This window comes from Papio anubis, chromosome 10 (genome assembly GCF_008728515.1).
Source record: "Papio anubis isolate 15944 chromosome 10, Panubis1.0, whole genome shotgun sequence".
Taxonomy (NCBI): domain Eukaryota; kingdom Metazoa; phylum Chordata; class Mammalia; order Primates; family Cercopithecidae; genus Papio; species Papio anubis.
This window is the reverse complement of record NC_044985.1, coordinates 121,538,867-121,556,290: the sequence shown is the minus strand read 5'-3', so window position 1 is coordinate 121,556,290 and position 17,424 is coordinate 121,538,867. Positions and strand designations below refer to the sequence as shown.

The 17,424-nt window shown below is 51.4% G+C and overlaps 1 protein-coding gene and 1 long non-coding RNA gene across 46 annotated transcripts in view; both read right to left on the bottom strand.

The window, feature by feature from the left end:
- Positions 1-17,424, bottom strand: part of LRRFIP1 (LRR binding FLII interacting protein 1) — a 167,666-nt gene that overhangs the window by 84,014 nt on the left and 66,228 nt on the right. For 11 of the 45 annotated variants that reach the window (XR_002516324.2, XR_002516330.2, XR_002516345.2 and 8 more), the window contains exon 1: positions 12,741-13,101. The exons of 31 other annotated variants lie outside the window; for them this stretch is intronic. Coding sequence is in view for 1 of the 14 variants with exons in the window: in XM_003908142.4 (XP_003908191.1) it covers positions 12,741-12,806 (66 nt within the window). In the remaining 13 variants the exon portion in view is untranslated. Of the gene's footprint in view, positions 1-3; positions 505-12,740; positions 13,112-17,424 lie in introns of those variants that run through there. 3 more of the 45 variants (XR_002516363.2, XR_002516356.2, XM_003908142.4) reach the window with 3 other exon arrangements.
- LOC110740957 lies at positions 6,799-11,420 on the bottom strand. Its single transcript, XR_002516365.2, has 2 exons — positions 9,804-11,420; positions 6,799-7,342 (listed from the first exon to the last, which is right to left on the bottom strand). It is a non-coding gene; the product is annotated as an uncharacterized LOC110740957 (long non-coding RNA).

Here is a 17,424-nt window from a genome sequence, read left to right as displayed (position 1 = left end):
GACCTTTGCTGGGAGGCACATGGGCTTGGGCTGACAAAGGAACCCCATGGATGAACCATGTTACGGCATCAATTCCTCAGGAGGACACGCGCCCACCTCCATATGGCGATCTCCACCTTACATGAGAATTCAGAAAGAAGTCCATTTGTCACTGAATACAATTCCAAATCCTTGCAACCCCCGCCTTCTAGAACATCTCCATCCCTTACGATCCTCACATGACTCATATGTGGAAAACAAAGCGCTGGCAATACCGGAAGTGGCAATTTAGTTTACTGGCAATTCTTGGAATCTGCCTGACTAAACACCAACAAACATATGAGCCAGCATTTAAACTGGCACAAAACCCATGCATGACCATCTTCACGAACACAAAACTACACACTTAGCCACAGAATAACTCTTGCCACTCGCTTAAGATGCCTGAAAGAAAATCTGCAGAGTTGGCCAGGCGTGGTGGCTCACACCTGTAATCCCAGCACTTTGCGGGGGCCGAGGCAGGCGAATCACCTGAGGTTGGGAGATTGAGACCAGCCTGGCCAACATGGTGAAACCCTGTCTCTACTAAAAATCTACTAAAAGTACAAAAAATTAGCTGGGTGTGGTGGTGGGTGCCTGTAATCCCAGCTACTCGGGAGGCTGAGGCAGAAGAATTGCGTGAACCTAGGAGGTGGAGGTTGTGGTGAGCCAAGATCGCGCCACTGCACTCCAGCCTGGGAGACAGAGCAAGACTCTGTCTTGAAAAAAAAAAAAAAGAAAGAAAGAAAAGAAAATCTGCAGTTTCGACAAAATTCTTCCCCAAACAGAGACACTGCGAAGAAAGGCACAGCAGCCTGACAGGGCACAGCAGATGACAGACAGTGGGGAGAGTGCTGACTGTGCAGACGCGGGTTCTCAGGGATCAGGGCACCTTGCGCCAGTGCTCCGGTGGTGCAGGACGAATCCTTTATTGACTGACACTTTGGTAAAATATAAAATCTCATGAAGGGCCACAGCCATGTCAGACTGCTTGAAGAGTTTCGGAACACGGCCTGTCACTTTCTGTGAGTAGCCTGTGGGCTAACCATGGCCCGCGGAGGTCACAGGAACGCACTGTGCTGTGAATGCAGGGTGGTGTCTCAGCACCGCTTGAGATGGTGGGAGGGATTTCCAAAATGCGGTTTAGGTGTCCAGTCTCCCGGGAAACAGGCAAAGCGCCTGGTGACAATGTACATGTGATGAGGACCACATGGGGGAAGAAACGGGCCGGGGCTGCTGTGGAGAACTTGACCCAACGCTGGGGGGCTGCGGAAGGCGTCCGCAGGACAGGAGCCCTAAGCTGGACCCTGAAACAGGACAAGCAGAGCCGGGTGGCTGCGACCAGGCGCTGGTGACGAGGAGTGCAGACACCTGGGGTGCAGACCCTCACCCTCAGCCTCCATATCTGGAACCTTGTCTTGAAAGAATTCAGAACCACTGAAGGGTTTTAAGAACACAGCGGAATCTGACTTTTGTTTTAGAAACAGGGCTCCGATAGAAACGTGGGGAGCAGGTATGGGGTGGGGAGAGCAACAGGAAACCCAGGAAGCGAGTTGAGAGGCTGCTTCCAGCATGGGGACAGGAACGGGCTGGGCTGCAGAAGATCAAGCCCAGTGGCAGAGTCCAGGCCCGTGGAGTTTGGGATACAAAGCAAAAACTGCACAGGGCTTCAGAGAACTCAGGAGACCAGACTGCGCATACCCCAAATGGCCTGCAGGTTGAGTCATTCTTTCACCCCGATCCGGGCTTGCTGGATCCTCCACTGATGAGATTAGAACAGCAGCTTCTTGTCATGGTCCTCACTAGTGTCGATGGGGGCTGGTCTGTCCCTACCCCACAGGAGCCAAGAGGGAAAGAGCGAACACTCATCTGTTCCTGGGGTCCTACACTCTGAAGCCTCCCTTCTCTGCCCATGCAATCTCTGCTGGGATACTAAAACACTGAGGAGTACAGTGAAATTATCTCCCTCTGACTTGTCTTCAAAAAACCTGGGTGGGGTGTAAATGGCTGGAAGCGAACAATTGTTGAGGCTGGGTAATGGGGGTACAAGGCTCTTTAAACTGTTGGCTCAGTCCCACCCCAGTTCTGGGTTCCCACAAGCCCCTCCCCCGGCCCCTCCTTGCCCAGCATGTGGGGTCATTCAAGATAACGGCGCCTGCTTGCAGCAGGCCCTGCACAGCTCGGTCTGGTTGCAATGTTTCATAACAAAGAGCAAAAATTTAAAAAAGAAAGAAAGGAAGGAAGGAAATGAAAGAACCCCAAAACCAAAACTCATGCTTTCTGCTGCTAGAAGGTGGCCCTGCTGCTGGGTTTTGCAGCGCTGCCCCCACCGTGTCCTCTCTCAGCTCCTGCTGCTGCCTGTGGGGTTAGGACGGAGCAGAGGGAGGAGCTGACTCGAGCTCCTCTGACAAGATCCAGGCTCCCTGGCTTCTCAGGAACGCCCACAACGGTTGGTCCAGGAGCATTCCTGTTCGGAGCACACAGCCCGGCCCTTTCCCCGGGATCCCACCCACCCTGGCCGGGGACCCCACAGACAGTTTTACAGGAACTGGGTCTTAGAGCAACATAGTCTTTGAGGGTGGGGGTGGCTGGGAAAAAAAGATTCCATTTACTATCAAAGTTGCCTCCTTGTCCTAATCCTAGAAAGCCGAACCTCGACTCCAGAATTGTACTTTTGTGTCTTATTTCACCATATGTGAATATGACAGCCCTCTAATATGGAGGTGGTGTGTATGGTGATAAGAGATCTAAAAATACACAAGGAAGCACAAGTATGACCCCCAGGGCCTCCGAAACAAATGGCTAAAAAGACAGCTAGGTTCTTCCAGCCACATCCTCGATGCCAGCGCCACAGCCTGCTGTGGAGTCCGAGTCTGTGGGGGCACCTCCATGGGAGCCCCATCTGCCAGGCGCCCGGCCCACAGGCCAGATGGGGAGACAGGCAACCAAAGTGACCCTTCTCCCCCTGCAGGGTCTTCTCTGGGCTGCACAGACCGTGCGTGGCATCTCGGGAGCCAGGCTGGAGTGGCCTGCGGAAGACTGCGTGAAGAAGTCACCATCCCCAGCCCGAGCCACAGATAAAAGCACATGTTAGGAAGCGCTTTGCAAAGGGATCCCACAGCATGCAGAGGGCCCTGAGGGGCTCTAGTCCTAGACAGAACCACACAGCAGAAACGGCTTCTGCTGGGGCAGGGCACACAGGGCAGTGAGGTAAATAGTTCAACTCACGCCTATTCTTCCAGGTCCCCCACGGGCCTCCTGCTCAGAGCCCCAGAGATTCCCAGCTGCAAGAAGACAGTCACTCAAAGATAATGGCCGTCCCATCTTCCGGATTAGGGAACTCAGGGACAGCCTGGCTCAGCTCCTCAGGGAGCTGAGGCCAAGGAGAACCAGAGAGAGAAGAAGTTATTGACCAGGACGCAAGGAGAAAGCCCCAGCAGAGTGCAGAGTGGAGAGCCCTCCCGCACGCCCTCCTGGCCTAGCCCACACGCGCTTCCATCCTCAGGTGGCCTCAGCCTGCGCTGGAGGTGTTGCAGGCAGTGGGGGTACTGCCTAAGGGTGGGGACAGCCCAACACCCTGAACTCCAATTCCAGTGGCGTCTGGACTCTAACAGCTCTAATGGCATTTGTATCCTTCTTCCGGCTCCTACCAGAAGATCATCACGCGGTCTCTTCAAAGAACAGAAACACAACCAACACTGGTGGGCCGGGGCCCTGACTGCGGGCAGAGGGACGGCAGGTGCTGCAGGAGGCTTGCTGGGCAGTTTGCTTAAAAAGCCCCACACTCCTTCAGGGGATCCTGGCGAAGCTCCTACATTTCCCGAGCATTGAAGCTTTTCTGGGATTCCAGCCTAGTGTGGAATGACAGATCCCAGGGCCTCTCACCCTGCAGTCACAGGAAACGTTCTTCCTCCACTGTTAAACTCTCTGGTGATACCCTGGGGCTCCAGAATTCTACACAGAAGCTGGAAGGGGTTTATGAGCCACAGCTTTAGGGCAGGCAGTTCCTGCGAAATGCTCTGACGTCACTCCTTCCACCCAGGCTGAGAAAGCCCTGCAGCTTGGAAAGCACCGCATGTGAACCGGAGGCCGGCGCCCACCTCCCCCCGCAGAGCCCGGGGAGACCTAGGGCACACGGCTCATGTGCAGATTCGTGGCTGCCATGCCCGCCGTTTGCCAGGAGCCTATTAGCGCACATTAGGGACACCCAGTGGGCCAATGGACAGAGGACTGGGCCATGAACAGCAGCTCTCCTCAGATGGCAGATGGAAATGACGCCCCACAGGGCTGTTCAGGGAGAGAAGCCGTTTGCCAGCGGTAAAGCCCTCCACAAACAGGAGGAAGTTCTCCAATTAATTACACACATTCATTTTAGCCTCCAGGTTTTAGCATCAAGCAGAGAAGTGAAAAAGCAGCAGCATTATTTTTCCAGGCCCCATGATATGTCACCAGTCTAGTTTATAACCTTTTTGGAAACGTGTTAAGGATGTAATTCAAGTTCACTCACGTGAATGTAACAGGAATATGATGCAGCCGAAGGCTGAAGTAGCCACAAAGGCCAGTTTGTTCACAGACAAGCAGGGACCTCTGTCCTTGTGCGATTCTTCCCCTGAGCTAAGAAGGAATCGAGCTCCTGGAGGGGCCGTGGTGTACCCAGGCTATGACACGGGATCCCTATCCTGAGCCACCTTGCTATAGGAAGTTGCCACAGCCACCAACTTTTGTTTTCTCTATAAACCCCCAACCCTCAGATGCAGCAGCCTCTAAAAATAGTTTGCTATTCACAGCAACCAAGTGGGCCGGGTGATGTCCTCCTGCACAGACATGGACAAGAACGGACAGCACAAGGCTAGTGCCTCCGAAACGCAAGGGAGGCTCGCCTCGACTCCACGTACCCATCACCCCATGTCCCCCAAAGGCCATGTGCATTGTATCTCAGTTCCAAAAGAAATGCTCATGTAGGCAATCTCACCAAGTCCCCCAGTAACCACAAGAGAGCCTTCCCTACGGCCATGACTGTGAGAACGATCGTTACCGGGCACAGGGCATTCTGGGGTGGCAGCTGGCCAGTGGCAGGAGTGTTGACATAGAGGGCATTTTGGAAATGTTGGGGGGACTGGGATGTCAGAAAGATTGGGAAGAAGCGAAGGGTATTGGGGCAGGGGGGCAGGGCCAAGTCGGCCAACCATCCCGCATTCAGACATGCCTGCAATGGGAAGAACTTTTCCCTCGACTGCTCAGGAAGATAGAAAAACCGCTGTTTTGGCCGGGCACGGTGGCTCACGCCTGTAATCCCAGCACTTTGGGAGGCCGAGGCAGGTGGATCATCTGAGGTCAGGAGTTCAAGACCAGTCTGACCAACATGGTGAAACTCCGTCTCTAGTAAAAATACAAAATTAGCTGGGCGTGGTGGCACATGCCTATAATCCCAGCTACTCAGGAGGCTGAGGCAGGAGAATCACTTGAACCTGGGAGGCAGAGGTTGCAGTGAGCCAAGATTGCACCATTGCACTCTAGCCTGGGCGACAGAACGAAACTCCATCTCAAAAAAAAAAAAAAGAAAAACCACTTTTTTAATTTTTGGATTTACAAACTTATTGCAACTTACATATAAACTCAAAATATGTTTTACACAGTTCAAATATACATGAAATATTCCAGGAATGCAATCGACATGGAAATTGAGGGAAGATGATACTTGGCTTCGTTCAGAACTTTCCTGAGAGTTAGTCAACTTTTCACAATGTCACATCATAGACAGCAACATGAGGGGTGGTGTGTGGGTCTCAGCGCAACACACCTGTGTTGGCCTCCCTGTGACACCAGGCACAGGTGTGTACAGGTCTCACCACTGCATTCAACTGCTGGTGTACCTGGTCTTGAGCATTTCTATATCAAAATTCTTATTATGTTACTATAAGCTATTTTATTTTTTACGGAAATGTTATATTGACTTGCAATTATGTGCACTGGTTGATTTTATCACCTATGCATTTCATTTCAGGTTAGTAAGGAAGTTAAGGAACTTGTAAAAATACAGGGTTGAGAACCACAGCTTCAGAACTCCAGTGTGGATCTGTCATCTCTCCATCACGCTCTATGAAGCAGCCCCGGCACGATTCAGAGCACAGGTCTGGGTGCCTGGTGCTCAGGCCATCATGAAGATTTGGACAGCATAAAGTTAGAGATCAAAGCTTAACTGATTACTTAACACCATGTTTCCATCAAAATTAACTCAGACAAATTATGGAGTAGACTGTGAAATTATCACGAAAGTTTACGGTAAAATGGCAGCCTTCAAAGAAGGCTTTAGCTTCTCTGGGGCCCACAGGCCTCAGGAGCCAGCATACTGTCCTCTGCACTCAGGGGACCTGGCAGACAAGTCCAAGAAATGCTGGGTGCCACCTGCCTCTCTCAGCTATGGCTGCACTGTTCTCGGTCTGAGTTTATGCAGGTGAGGACTGTCAAGAAAGGAGTCTGAAGACCCAGCCACAGCCTCCAGCTTGGGCTCTATCACCTACAGTTATGTGAGCCTGGATAAATTACTTGGTTTTTGAACATGAGCCCTCATTAAAGAAGTAGGAGGGGACATAATCTTTAAGAGCTTCCTTCCCCTCTGAAATTCTTTGTGTTTATGCCAGCGGTGAATTATTTGTACACTGAGATTGCCCACAGACTTTCTCTGTTTTGCTATTGGAAATCTCCAGGCTTTGCTTTTCAGAATAATAAGCTTCTTTAAAGTACTTCGCATACTAAAATAGCAAACATATTAATCAGGAACAAAATGATTGATGTTACTTTATTGATGACTTACACACTGACCTATTCAAACCTCACAACACAATCTTGGGCTTAGCAGCTACCCACACTGGCACTGAGAAATAAATACGCTCCACAGTATCTTCCCTGCAAGTGAACTTCTACTCTTGCTGTTAATACATTTTTTGCTTTTCCTGAGATGAATGAATCTTCATATTTCCTTCAATTGCCTCAACATGCTGGAAATACAAGAAGAACCATGACTACCACTAACAGAGATGTGTGGGACTGAGAGGCGAGGGTGGCTGGGCCTCCCCTGTGCCATTTCCTCTCCAGGTGACAGGTTTCCCTCCAGGCAGCGCATCTGGGATCCACTCCCTTCACCTTTGCCTGCTCTGCTCAAGATAGTCCGACAAACCCCAGACCTTTAGGGTTTCACAAAAACATTGAAATTGTTTCCTCTGAGAAGGCTGAAAGCTCTATCAGTACCAGGGTTCTCCCACTTGGGGCAGCACACAGCGACTGACGATCTTTCCTATATTCAGCGGATATTCCCTGGAACCAGCTGTAAAAGAAACATCAGCTGTCATGTTTATCCTCCATGAACCTGTCTACTTGGATGAGGTAGGGGAGGAGTTACATCACACCCAGAAAAATAAAAAGGCTTAAATCACAGCAGCTCTCAGGTGTATGCCGACATAAGTAGTAGTTAACATTTTAGCATGGTACAAAAATAGCAAAACAAGTTTCACAGCTATTTCATTTCTACCATTATTTTCCTTATGTAGAAAAGTAAAGTTCATTGGGTTGGGCGTGGTGGCTCACTACAGGCGTGGTGGCTCATCCCAGCACTTTGGGAGGCCAAGACGGGAGGATCACTTGAGGTCAGGAGTTTGAGACCACCCTGGCCAACGTGGTGAAACCCCACCTCTACTAAAAATACAAAAATTAGCCAGGTGAGGTGGCAGGCACCTGTAGTCCCAGCTACTTGGGAGGTCTGAAGCAAGCAGGAGAATCGGTTGAACCTGGGAGACGGAGGTTGCAGTGAGCTGAGATCATGCCACTGCACTCTAGCCTGGGTGACCAAGCGAGACTCTGTCTCAAAAAAAAAAAAAAAAAAAAAGAAAGAAAGTAAGTTCTTTGAATGCTCTCTTCTGTCTGGAAATTACCAGGTAAAGAACAGAAAAGTTTGATAGAATGAAGACTTCTCAGTATGCATTCAGGACAAGGACTTCTGTCCTAAGAGGCAGCTTTGGTAAAAAGAAATCCTTCAGCCCCAGTACTGGGGTATGAGACAGCAGGGCTGCAAAGAAAAGCTGACAACAGCGACAAAAGCAGCAGCAGTAGCCGTGGCAGCCACAGATATACCTGGCACATTTACTACCTGCCAGCCCCTGCCTGCAGCATTGTACACAGCGGTGACAGCTGTCAGTACCAGTTCCGAGTCAGCAGGCCTGGGTCTGAACCGGCTCCACTGCGGACTAGCTGTGAGGGCTTGGAAAGTCCCTGACATTTCTCAGCCTCAGTTTCCTCTTTATCTGAAAAACTGAGAGAAAACTATCTGCTCCCCACAAGGTTACCTCAAGGGTTAGAGAAGACCTTTGCATAAAACACCAGGGGGGCGTGGCAGGGGTTTGGTAAATATTAGCTACTTTCACTCCTTAATGTCTTCTTTGACAGCTACTGACCTCAGTATAAATCCAGTCCAGAGACCTTTAGCAGCACAATGAGAAGGCAAGCATGCTAAGGCACCCACTTAGTACAGCAGCAGGAAAAACTGGGGAAACTTCAGAGGAAGGGGACAGAGGTTCCCAACCCACAAGGAAAGCCCACTCCTTTCCCTAGGAAAATCACACAGCCACTTACCACATACAGTAAAAAAGACAGAAGGATCACAAGGGGTGTCGCTTTGATCATCTTCATTACACAAACATGTTAATGAAACATTTTGGTTAAAATTAAGAGTAAATCTTCATTATAGTGATTTAAGATAAATTACTTCTCTATTACAAAGTAGTTACACTTTAGATTCAAGGGAAAACTACTTATCTAGTTTTAAAGTTGTAAAGTTACAATACCAAGGAGAAACCACTCGAAACACTGGCCCTTTCCAAAATGAATGAATGAGTCTCAGAATACATATCATTGCCGGGTGTGTGTGTGTGTGTGTGTGTGTGTTCTGGTTTATTGTTTTGGAATCTGGCCTGGGGCAGGGGGATTATAGTAGTGGTCTATAATCAAATACATGGCACTTTTGAATGATTAAATCTTGCATGTAGTCAAAATATTTAATTTGGGAGAAAGAAATGAATTTACTTAATTGTATCTAGGTAGTCTGAATAATAAAAGTTCTAGTAAGTCCATTCCATGAAAACAAGCTTATTTAAAAAAACAAAACAAAACAAAACTCAAATTTGGGTGGATTTGGGTGGCCTCCAGTAAAAACAGTAAGGTAATAAAAATCCTCTTCTCCTTTCCCATGTCTAACATGTAGTGAGATTAACAGACTTACTGATTGGTGAAGAGGTTAGTAATCTAAACATTACAGCCTCCAGGGCTTCAAGATCACTCCTTTAAATATGAGCAGATATTTTGGAAGCACTGGCATATGAGTAACCAGTCATAAACAATTCCTTTGCTGAGTCACAGAGCCTGGTTTTTCGGGGATAAGTTCCTCTTGGACATTGCCTTTTGAGGAGCAAACACACTGCACCAACATTTAGTCTCTCAATTCTGTAGGGATTGGATAAGAATCTCGCTCTAATCAGGTAACACTCCAATCAACTTCGCTGAAACACCATTTTACAACTATAAATAACTTGGTTTCCTGTGCTCAGCATAAGTGGCAGTTGAGACTGCAGGGTTTTTTTGAAATTTGCTAAGGAGGCTTCCGCTGTGTGATATTAGTTCAGGCTGAACAGAAACTGACTCTTAAAGAAAAAGGGAAATTTAGTCTCCATCTTTGCCCCAGTAGGACACTCTCAATACTACTAGAAAAGACCTACTTTACTATATTTATATCTTACCTGCCGAGGGAAATGACATGCCTAAAACACACCATATGATTCCACGCTCCACCATCTCAGACTGAGCTAGAGCAGGGCCAGCCTGCCTCGTGCCAACTTCATCCCCACGTTGGTCAAGATTCCACTCTCCCAGACCTGGGAACCCTGGACCAGGTACCTATAATGAGATGGGCCTTGGGAGACTGTGTGTCCACGCTCTCCCCTAACAGCTCTTTCTTGGGACGGTGCTGGTCATTTAGAAGGGCTGCATGCTAATCAGTATGTGGAAAGACAGCAAGATGACACAAGCCGTCGCAAACACAGGGAAGTTACAAAAGCTGAGGAAATGCACAGTTTCTCCACTGTCCACATTGGACCCTCTCCTACAGCTCCAGGGCCGGTGCCCACTTGCTGAAGAAGCCCAGGCTCCCACTCAGATCCTGCTTTTGTCTTCTAGTTGAGGTGGAGCTTGCCAAATCCACTTCCTCTGACCGACCCAGCTCTGCTCTGCATGGGTGCGGCCCCCAGTCCCGCCTTTCCACAGGAGACCCATCCCTGAATCCACGGACACAATGCAGAACATGAACTAGCACAAACCAGTGTGAAACGCCCACTACCACTCTCCCATGGGTATACCCAGCCCATGGCCCAGGGCAGCCGCTGGCTGACGCCCTACCCCCGACCCATGATGACCCCCAATTCCCATCACCATTCAGCACATTTCCTTCCCTACCTGAACATTAACCTCTTAACAGGAACTGCGTTTTGCTTTTGTTCACCATGTCTCACTCTGATAAAGTTTTTGCTACCATTTACCAAGAACAGCTCCTACAGGTTCACAATTTCTCTCTGAAAACCCCTGGGGCCATGTTTCAGAATTCAGCATTTTTGGACATTAGAAACGTAGTAAGACGCATACACTGTATATTCTGGTACAACCCAGAGTAGCAGCCCTTAATCAAAGACATCAACAAGAAAACATATGAATATTCACACTAAGAGGGATAAATGAAGACCAAAAATAGCTCCCCCCCCCCTTGGTCAGGGCAAGTCTCACTGCCAAAATTCTGCCACAAACTTATAAAAACAAAACAAAACACAAACCTTCTGGTCTTCAGCGCTTATTGGGTTTTGGAACTGAGGGTGGGGGGTGGGGGGGGGAGGGGGACAGTGGGCCTGGGATGATCACAAACCTACTCAGTTGGACGCAGTCCAGACTTTCCCCTCCCTTCTTCCCAGCAGCATCTCAAAGTCATCTGAACCCAGACCCGCCCAGGAGGCTCCCGGCCTTAAGTAATAGACCCTGTAACCAGTGCCTTAGCAGCTTCAGGTGTGCCTCTACTTACTCCTCTGATCAGCCTGTCTCTGGCTTCCTCACATCCTGTTCTCAATGTTTACTCTTCCCTTCTCCAAGGACTCTCAGTCCAGCAGGCGGCTCTTCACCTCTACCCTGCTCCTGCGATCTATGGTGTCCCAGGCTGCTCCTCAGAACACCAACACCCTCAGCCACATTCCCACCTTCCTTCTTTCAAGAACCCTTCCCTGGCCGGGCGCGGTGGCTCAAGCCTGTAATCCCAGCACTTTGGGAGGCCGAGATGGGCGGATCACGAGGTCAGGAGATCGAGACCATCCTGGCTAATACGGTGAAACCCCGTCTCTACTAAGAAATACAAAAAATAGCCGGGTGAGGTGGCGGGCACCTGTAGTCCCAGCTACTCGGGAGGCTGAGGCCGGAGAATGGCGTGAACCCGGGAGGCGGAGCTTGCAGTGAGCTGAGATCCCGCCACTGCACTCCAGCCTGGGCGACAGAGCGAGACTCCGTCTCAAAAAAAAAAAAAAAAAAAAGAACCCTTCCCTGATGGTGATTCAAGAGTCTCTCTTCCCAGGCCCATAGGAACTAATTAGTTGAAGGGGTAAAAACCAGCTCCAGAGGGCTGGCCCACTGCCAGAGTTTTAAACGAGGTCACAGAAAAACCACACTAAAATGGACATTTAAAAAACAGCCACCATCTGACAAGCAAAGAACTGGCTTTTCAGTATGCGTTCATCAGCCTATTTCTACACCTCTCTCTGGCGTTTCCTAATAAGCTCTCCCAAGGTCAAGGCAGTCTGATTCATCTTAAATCTTACACACACACCCAGTAGATGATTAATTTCTACCTGATGAAAGAGTGATTGTTTGGGGCTCATACTTTTACCAAGATCCCACGAACATCTGATTAAGTGGAAAGCTAGGCTTTTATATTTCTTTTCCAAAGTGCACCCTTTCACTTTTATTCCCATTCACGTTCAATCACAAGCTGCATGAAAATGTGTATTTGCAAACCCTTTCCGCCTCATCCCCTGCCCAATTTTAATGCCAAACTACAGCCATAGTCCCACGACTGCATATTGAGCTGGACAACGGCAAAATCCTAGAGGCAGGAAACTGTCTGGGCTGGGCGGACCCGGGAGACAAGCCAAAGTGAATTTGGCGTCTGGGGTCTTCGGGGGAGGTGGTCCTCAGGTGCTGAGCGGGATGAGTGCTCCAAAGCACCCCAGCCACTTCACGGTGGTTCCAGCCCGCGGGTGAGGGCACCGGCTCTGGCCACCCGGTCCTTGGTGCTGTATTTTGTAAAACAGCAAACTAGCAGCTCCCTGTGACTCTAAGCCGGGCACAGACCTGGCCAGAGCCTGTCTGAAGCCCACCACCTCGGGCGGGGAGAGACCATGTGCCTTTTCGTCCTTAGAGGTGGCGTCCCACAATAAAATGTGCTTCCCAGCTCACGAGGGACGCCGCTCCCCGGGGCCACTCACGGACCCGCACCCACTGCGCCCGCTCCCACCGCGCTGGGGTCCCGCCCGAGCCCACCCCACGCCTCCCGGGCACCTGCGCCTGCCCTTGACCTCGAACAAGCTGGAAGCCCTGAAAGCCCGCCGCAGTCAGGAAAGAAAGTTTCGGAAGCGCTTTCCTCTTACCAGCCTCTGAGCTTCCGGGCTCAAACAGTCGATCTCCCGGCTTTGCGCGGCCGCGGGGCTGGTCATCCTGCCGGGCTCGGCCCGCTCCACCCGGCGGGAAACGCTCGGGGACCACGCCAGGAGCCCCTCGCGGGCCGGGCCAGGGGGCGCGCGTTCTGTCCGCGGAGACGGAGCCCCTCGCAGAGAAGTGAACGCTCCCGCTTCCGGGGCCAGGAGCCAGCCCGCCGGGGAGAGGCTCGCGGCGCTGGGCTCGGGCGCGGCCGGCAGGGGCGGGGCGCAGGTAGCCGCGGGCTGAGCACGGCAGGGCGTGGAAGGGCGCAGGGGAAGCGGGACTCGGGCGCCTCCGCCCGCCCCATGGCCAGCCCCGCCCCCCACGCAGCTCCGCCTCGGAGGGTCCCTCCCGGCCACGCCCGCCCCGTCCCCGCCCCACGCCCCGCCCTTCCTCGCCCCGCCCCCCGCGCCGCACCGCCTCGAAGGGTCCCTCCCGGCTCCGCCCCTTTCCCCGCCCACACCGGCTCCGTCCTACCCAGGCCCAGCCCCATGGCCCGCCCCGCCCCCCGCGCTCCGTCTCTGCGGGATCTTCCTGGTCTCGCCCGGCCCCTCCCCGCCTGTCCATCACCACCCCTCAGGCCCACGCGGGAAAGAGGACCGGAAGGAAAAGACCTCTCCGACCCCGGCCGCAGCTCCACCCGCAGGGGCCTGAGTCAGTGGCTGGAGCGCGAACTGTGAGGCCGTGGGAAGCCGGCGCTCCGGGAAGGACTCCACGCCCAGTAGGGGTCGACCCGAATAGGGGTCCCCTCCCGGGGCGGGGCTGCCCGGGGCCGGGCGACGGCTGCGTTCCCAGCTCCCCCACATCCCTCACCCTCAGGCCCCGCTGAGCTTCCCGGACGCGGAAGCCTAGGCCCCAGCCCCGCTGCACCTGCCAGCCGGGAACCCCGCTAACACGGCAACCCGAGACGGGCCGACTTCCAGGACGACGCAGCTGCGCGCACACAGCCCCCCTCGGCCCGGTGCGGCGGCCTGCGGGGGATAACGAGCTTCCAGGGCGCGGGTGCGAGCCGCTGGGGCCCATCCGGCGTCGCAGAGCCCGGGGTCCCCACCGTCCAGACTGCGGCCGCGAGGACCCTGCCAGGCGCCGGTCTCCTCCTGGAGGGCTCCAGCCTGCGCCTCCTCCAGGCACAGGGCGCCCTCCTAACTCCCAATGAAAGTCCTGCGGGAAACGGTTCCCAAACTCGCCAGGCTGGGGGCAGAAGCGACGAGATGACGCGGATTGTAATCGGAAGATCAGCCTGTCCAGGCCACGCCAAGGAATGTAAACTTTAAAGCACATGTACATTTTACAGCCCCCCAATTCCTAATTCCCTTTTCTCTGCACGCTGACCCGACTTGGTAACGTGAGCGCGCACCTGTGAGCACTCACCTTCCCGCTGTGACCCGGGCCCAGGGCTTCAGGGCAGGGGCTCCGCGGGCTGGAGTTGTCAGGAGGGTGTGCAGCAGGGAAAATGGGTGCTGAGGAGCCAGAGGACGACTTGGGAGGGATGGGGGCGAAGGAAAACAGGGGCCGAGCAAAGGCTTAGCGAACCGCTGGGGAAGAAACATTGAACTTAAGATGAACAGACGCCAAGCTGTCTTTGACTGAGAGCATCTCAGGCTCACAAAAGCAACTTTCAAAGATAATGAAACGCCTACCTTTTAATAGCTTGTTTTCTCCCTATAACACTTATTTAAATGTTGTTATAACAATTTTTTTTTTTTTTTTTTTTTTTGAGATGGGGTCTCGCTCTGTCGCCCAGACTGGAGTGCAATGGCGCGATCTCGGCTCACTGCGACCTCTGCCTCCCGGGTTCCAGCGATACTCCTGCCTCAGCCTCCTGAGTAGCTGGGATTACAGGCACCCGCCACCATGCCCGGCTCATTTTTGTATTTTTAGTAGAGACGGGTTTCACCATGTTAGCCAGGCTGGTTTTGAACTCCTGACCTCAAGAGATCTGCTTGCCTTGGCCTCTGAAAGTGCTGGGATCACAGGTGTGAGCCACTGCACCTGGCCTATAACAATTCTTGATTGTATAAACTGCAATTATTTGGAGAAAATAATTTTAAATGTTCTCTGGGAATTTATTGTAGAAAGCTGTTAGACTTTTACCAGTGGTCACAACTTCACTGATGAGAATGATAACCCATTAATAAAACAGCCCTCTTCTAGACTTGAGTTTGAATATTCTGATCTAGATAGGCAGATTCTAAAGCTACTCAACACCCGGAACCCTGTAACTGAACCCTGTGACCGCATCTCCCAGAGCAGAGTATTGGGACTGGCTTCGTTCCCTTGGCCTGTCCCTGAGGCAATGCTTGAAGACACCTGTAATTGCCACAAGACGCATTTTCCTAACCCCTAAGCCACCAGTCAATTGCTAGTTACCAGCTTCTGAAAACCATATAGGGAAGGGATTAAGAAGTGGGCTCTGGAATTAAGCCACCTCATTCAGTTCCTGGCCCTGCCACTCACTAAAGGATATTGAGCAAGTTACTTAGCTTCTGTGCCTGGAGTCTCACCCAAAACATGCCGGTGATAATAACAGTGCCCACTGTGAGGGTGAGAACCAAAGGCCCTAACATGGGGATCCCGCTGGGCATAGTCAGGGTGAGCTGCCCAGCTAGCCTGGTGCCTAGTGTCCTGGGAGTCCAGTAAAAGCAAGCCAGCACCTGCCTTGCTGCCTCTGGAGCCCCCTCTTTTCCAGAGAGAGTCTCCTTGGTAGGTGCCTCAACTCAAGGTGCCCAGGCCTCCTTCTCCTCCATAGCAGGAAGGAAGCTGGGCACCAGACCAAGAACTGGGATGAGCCAGGCAGCAAGACTGTGGGCCGTCCAGGGAAGAGAACAAACCCACTGCCTGCCACAAAAGCTGTGGGAGGGGGCTGCTGCAGAGGATGTAGGTGGCAGGGAGGGGGCCATGCCAGGACACTCACGGAGTAAGAAGCAGCGAGCTAATGAGTCTTAGTCCCAGGAACAAATGAACATTACCAGCAATAAAATAATGGCTGGTTTCTGATTCCGCTAAGTAGTAGCATATTAAAGAAAACTGCCATCCTGTCACCCTTCTAGATGAGAGGATGCTACATTCTGACTTGGGTTTCAGGCCAGCCAGTCCTGTGAGGTGGAAGTCTCAGAACCATCCCCAGCTCAAGGGCAAAGTCTGTACTGTAAGTTGAATGCTAATACATCTTTCTTGGTGTTTTTAGATCCCAGAGCCCAGGAATAAAATGTAGAGGGTCTACAGTTGCCTCCCAGTTTTATTAGGATGGTGCAAAAGTAATTGCAGTTTTTGCATTAAAATTAACAGCAAAAAATGCAATTACTTTTACACCAACCTAAATAATACAGATAACTTTAATGTTCCCTTCTTGAAGCCCCCTTCTGAGGCAGTCCTCCCTCCTACCCCCAATCTTCTTTTTTTTTTTTTTTTATTTAACTTAGAGCAAGGTCAATTGTGAGGGTGGTGAAAGGGTGATTGGAACCCACAAATTTGACACTGGAAGGTCCAGTCAGAAGTCAGGGTGTGGGTGTGGCTCTGAAAGGTGGCATTTTATAAAAACATGGAGGTACACAAAATGTGCATCCCAGTACTCACAGCTCTAAAGATGGCTTGGCAGAGTAACATTAAATCCTTCACCTTGAAGACAAAACTCAAAACCCGAGGGCACCTTGGAAAGGTCTGAGCTGGGGGTGGGGGGTTTCCTCGGAAGAGGGTGCATCTGGGGCCGGGCATGGTGACCCACGCCTGTAATCTCAGCATTTTGGGAGGCTGAGGCGGGTGGATCACCTGAACCCAGGCATTCGAGACCAGCCTGACCAACATGACAAAACCCCTTCTCTACTAAAAATACACAAATTAGCTGGATGTGGTGGTGCACATCTGTAATCTCAGCTATTTGGGAGGCAGAGGCATGAGAATCACTTGAACTCGGGAGGTGGAGGTTGCAGTAAGCTGAGATCATGCCACTGCACTCTAGTAGCCGGGACAACAGAGTGAGACTCTGTCTCAAAAAAAAAAGAAAAGAAAAGAAAAGAAAAGGGTCCATCTGGACCATGCCAGCATGATGCCCAGGGTCTTAACTAAAGAGCTGTGAGGTCAGTGACCAAGGCTTGACTTCCTCCTTCTCTTGGTAAGGATGATCCAGGGACAGCCCCTTCTAACAAGTGCCTTGGAATTTACGGCCCCTTCCACACTGCAGTTAATGGCCTGTAGACACACAGAACTGACCTCCCGACATCACTGGTTAAGCCCAGAATCCCTGCACTGAGAGGGTACTTTGGGTTTTGTGACAGGTCTGACGGCCTCAGAGGGCATCCTTAAAAGTTGCCAGGCCTGTGATATAATTTTGTCTTCCTCTGTGCCCTCTCAATGAAGATTACCTGTCTGAAATCTAAAAATTCATGTTCATAAGTATAGGAGACTCCTGAGAAAAAAACAAAAGGCGAATAGCATGGTCTAATTTTGTTCTAGGAACATCAGAATCATAGCTAACCAGAAAATGCCAGAACAGTTAACCAATTTGGGGCCACACCCAAACATGGTTTACTTTGTCTCCATGGTGTTGGTCTGTTGCTTGGTTCACTAGCTGTGCCTCCCGCTGTGGTTTGAGGCTACAGCGACAAACCCTTACAGGGATGACAACACAAGGCTGAG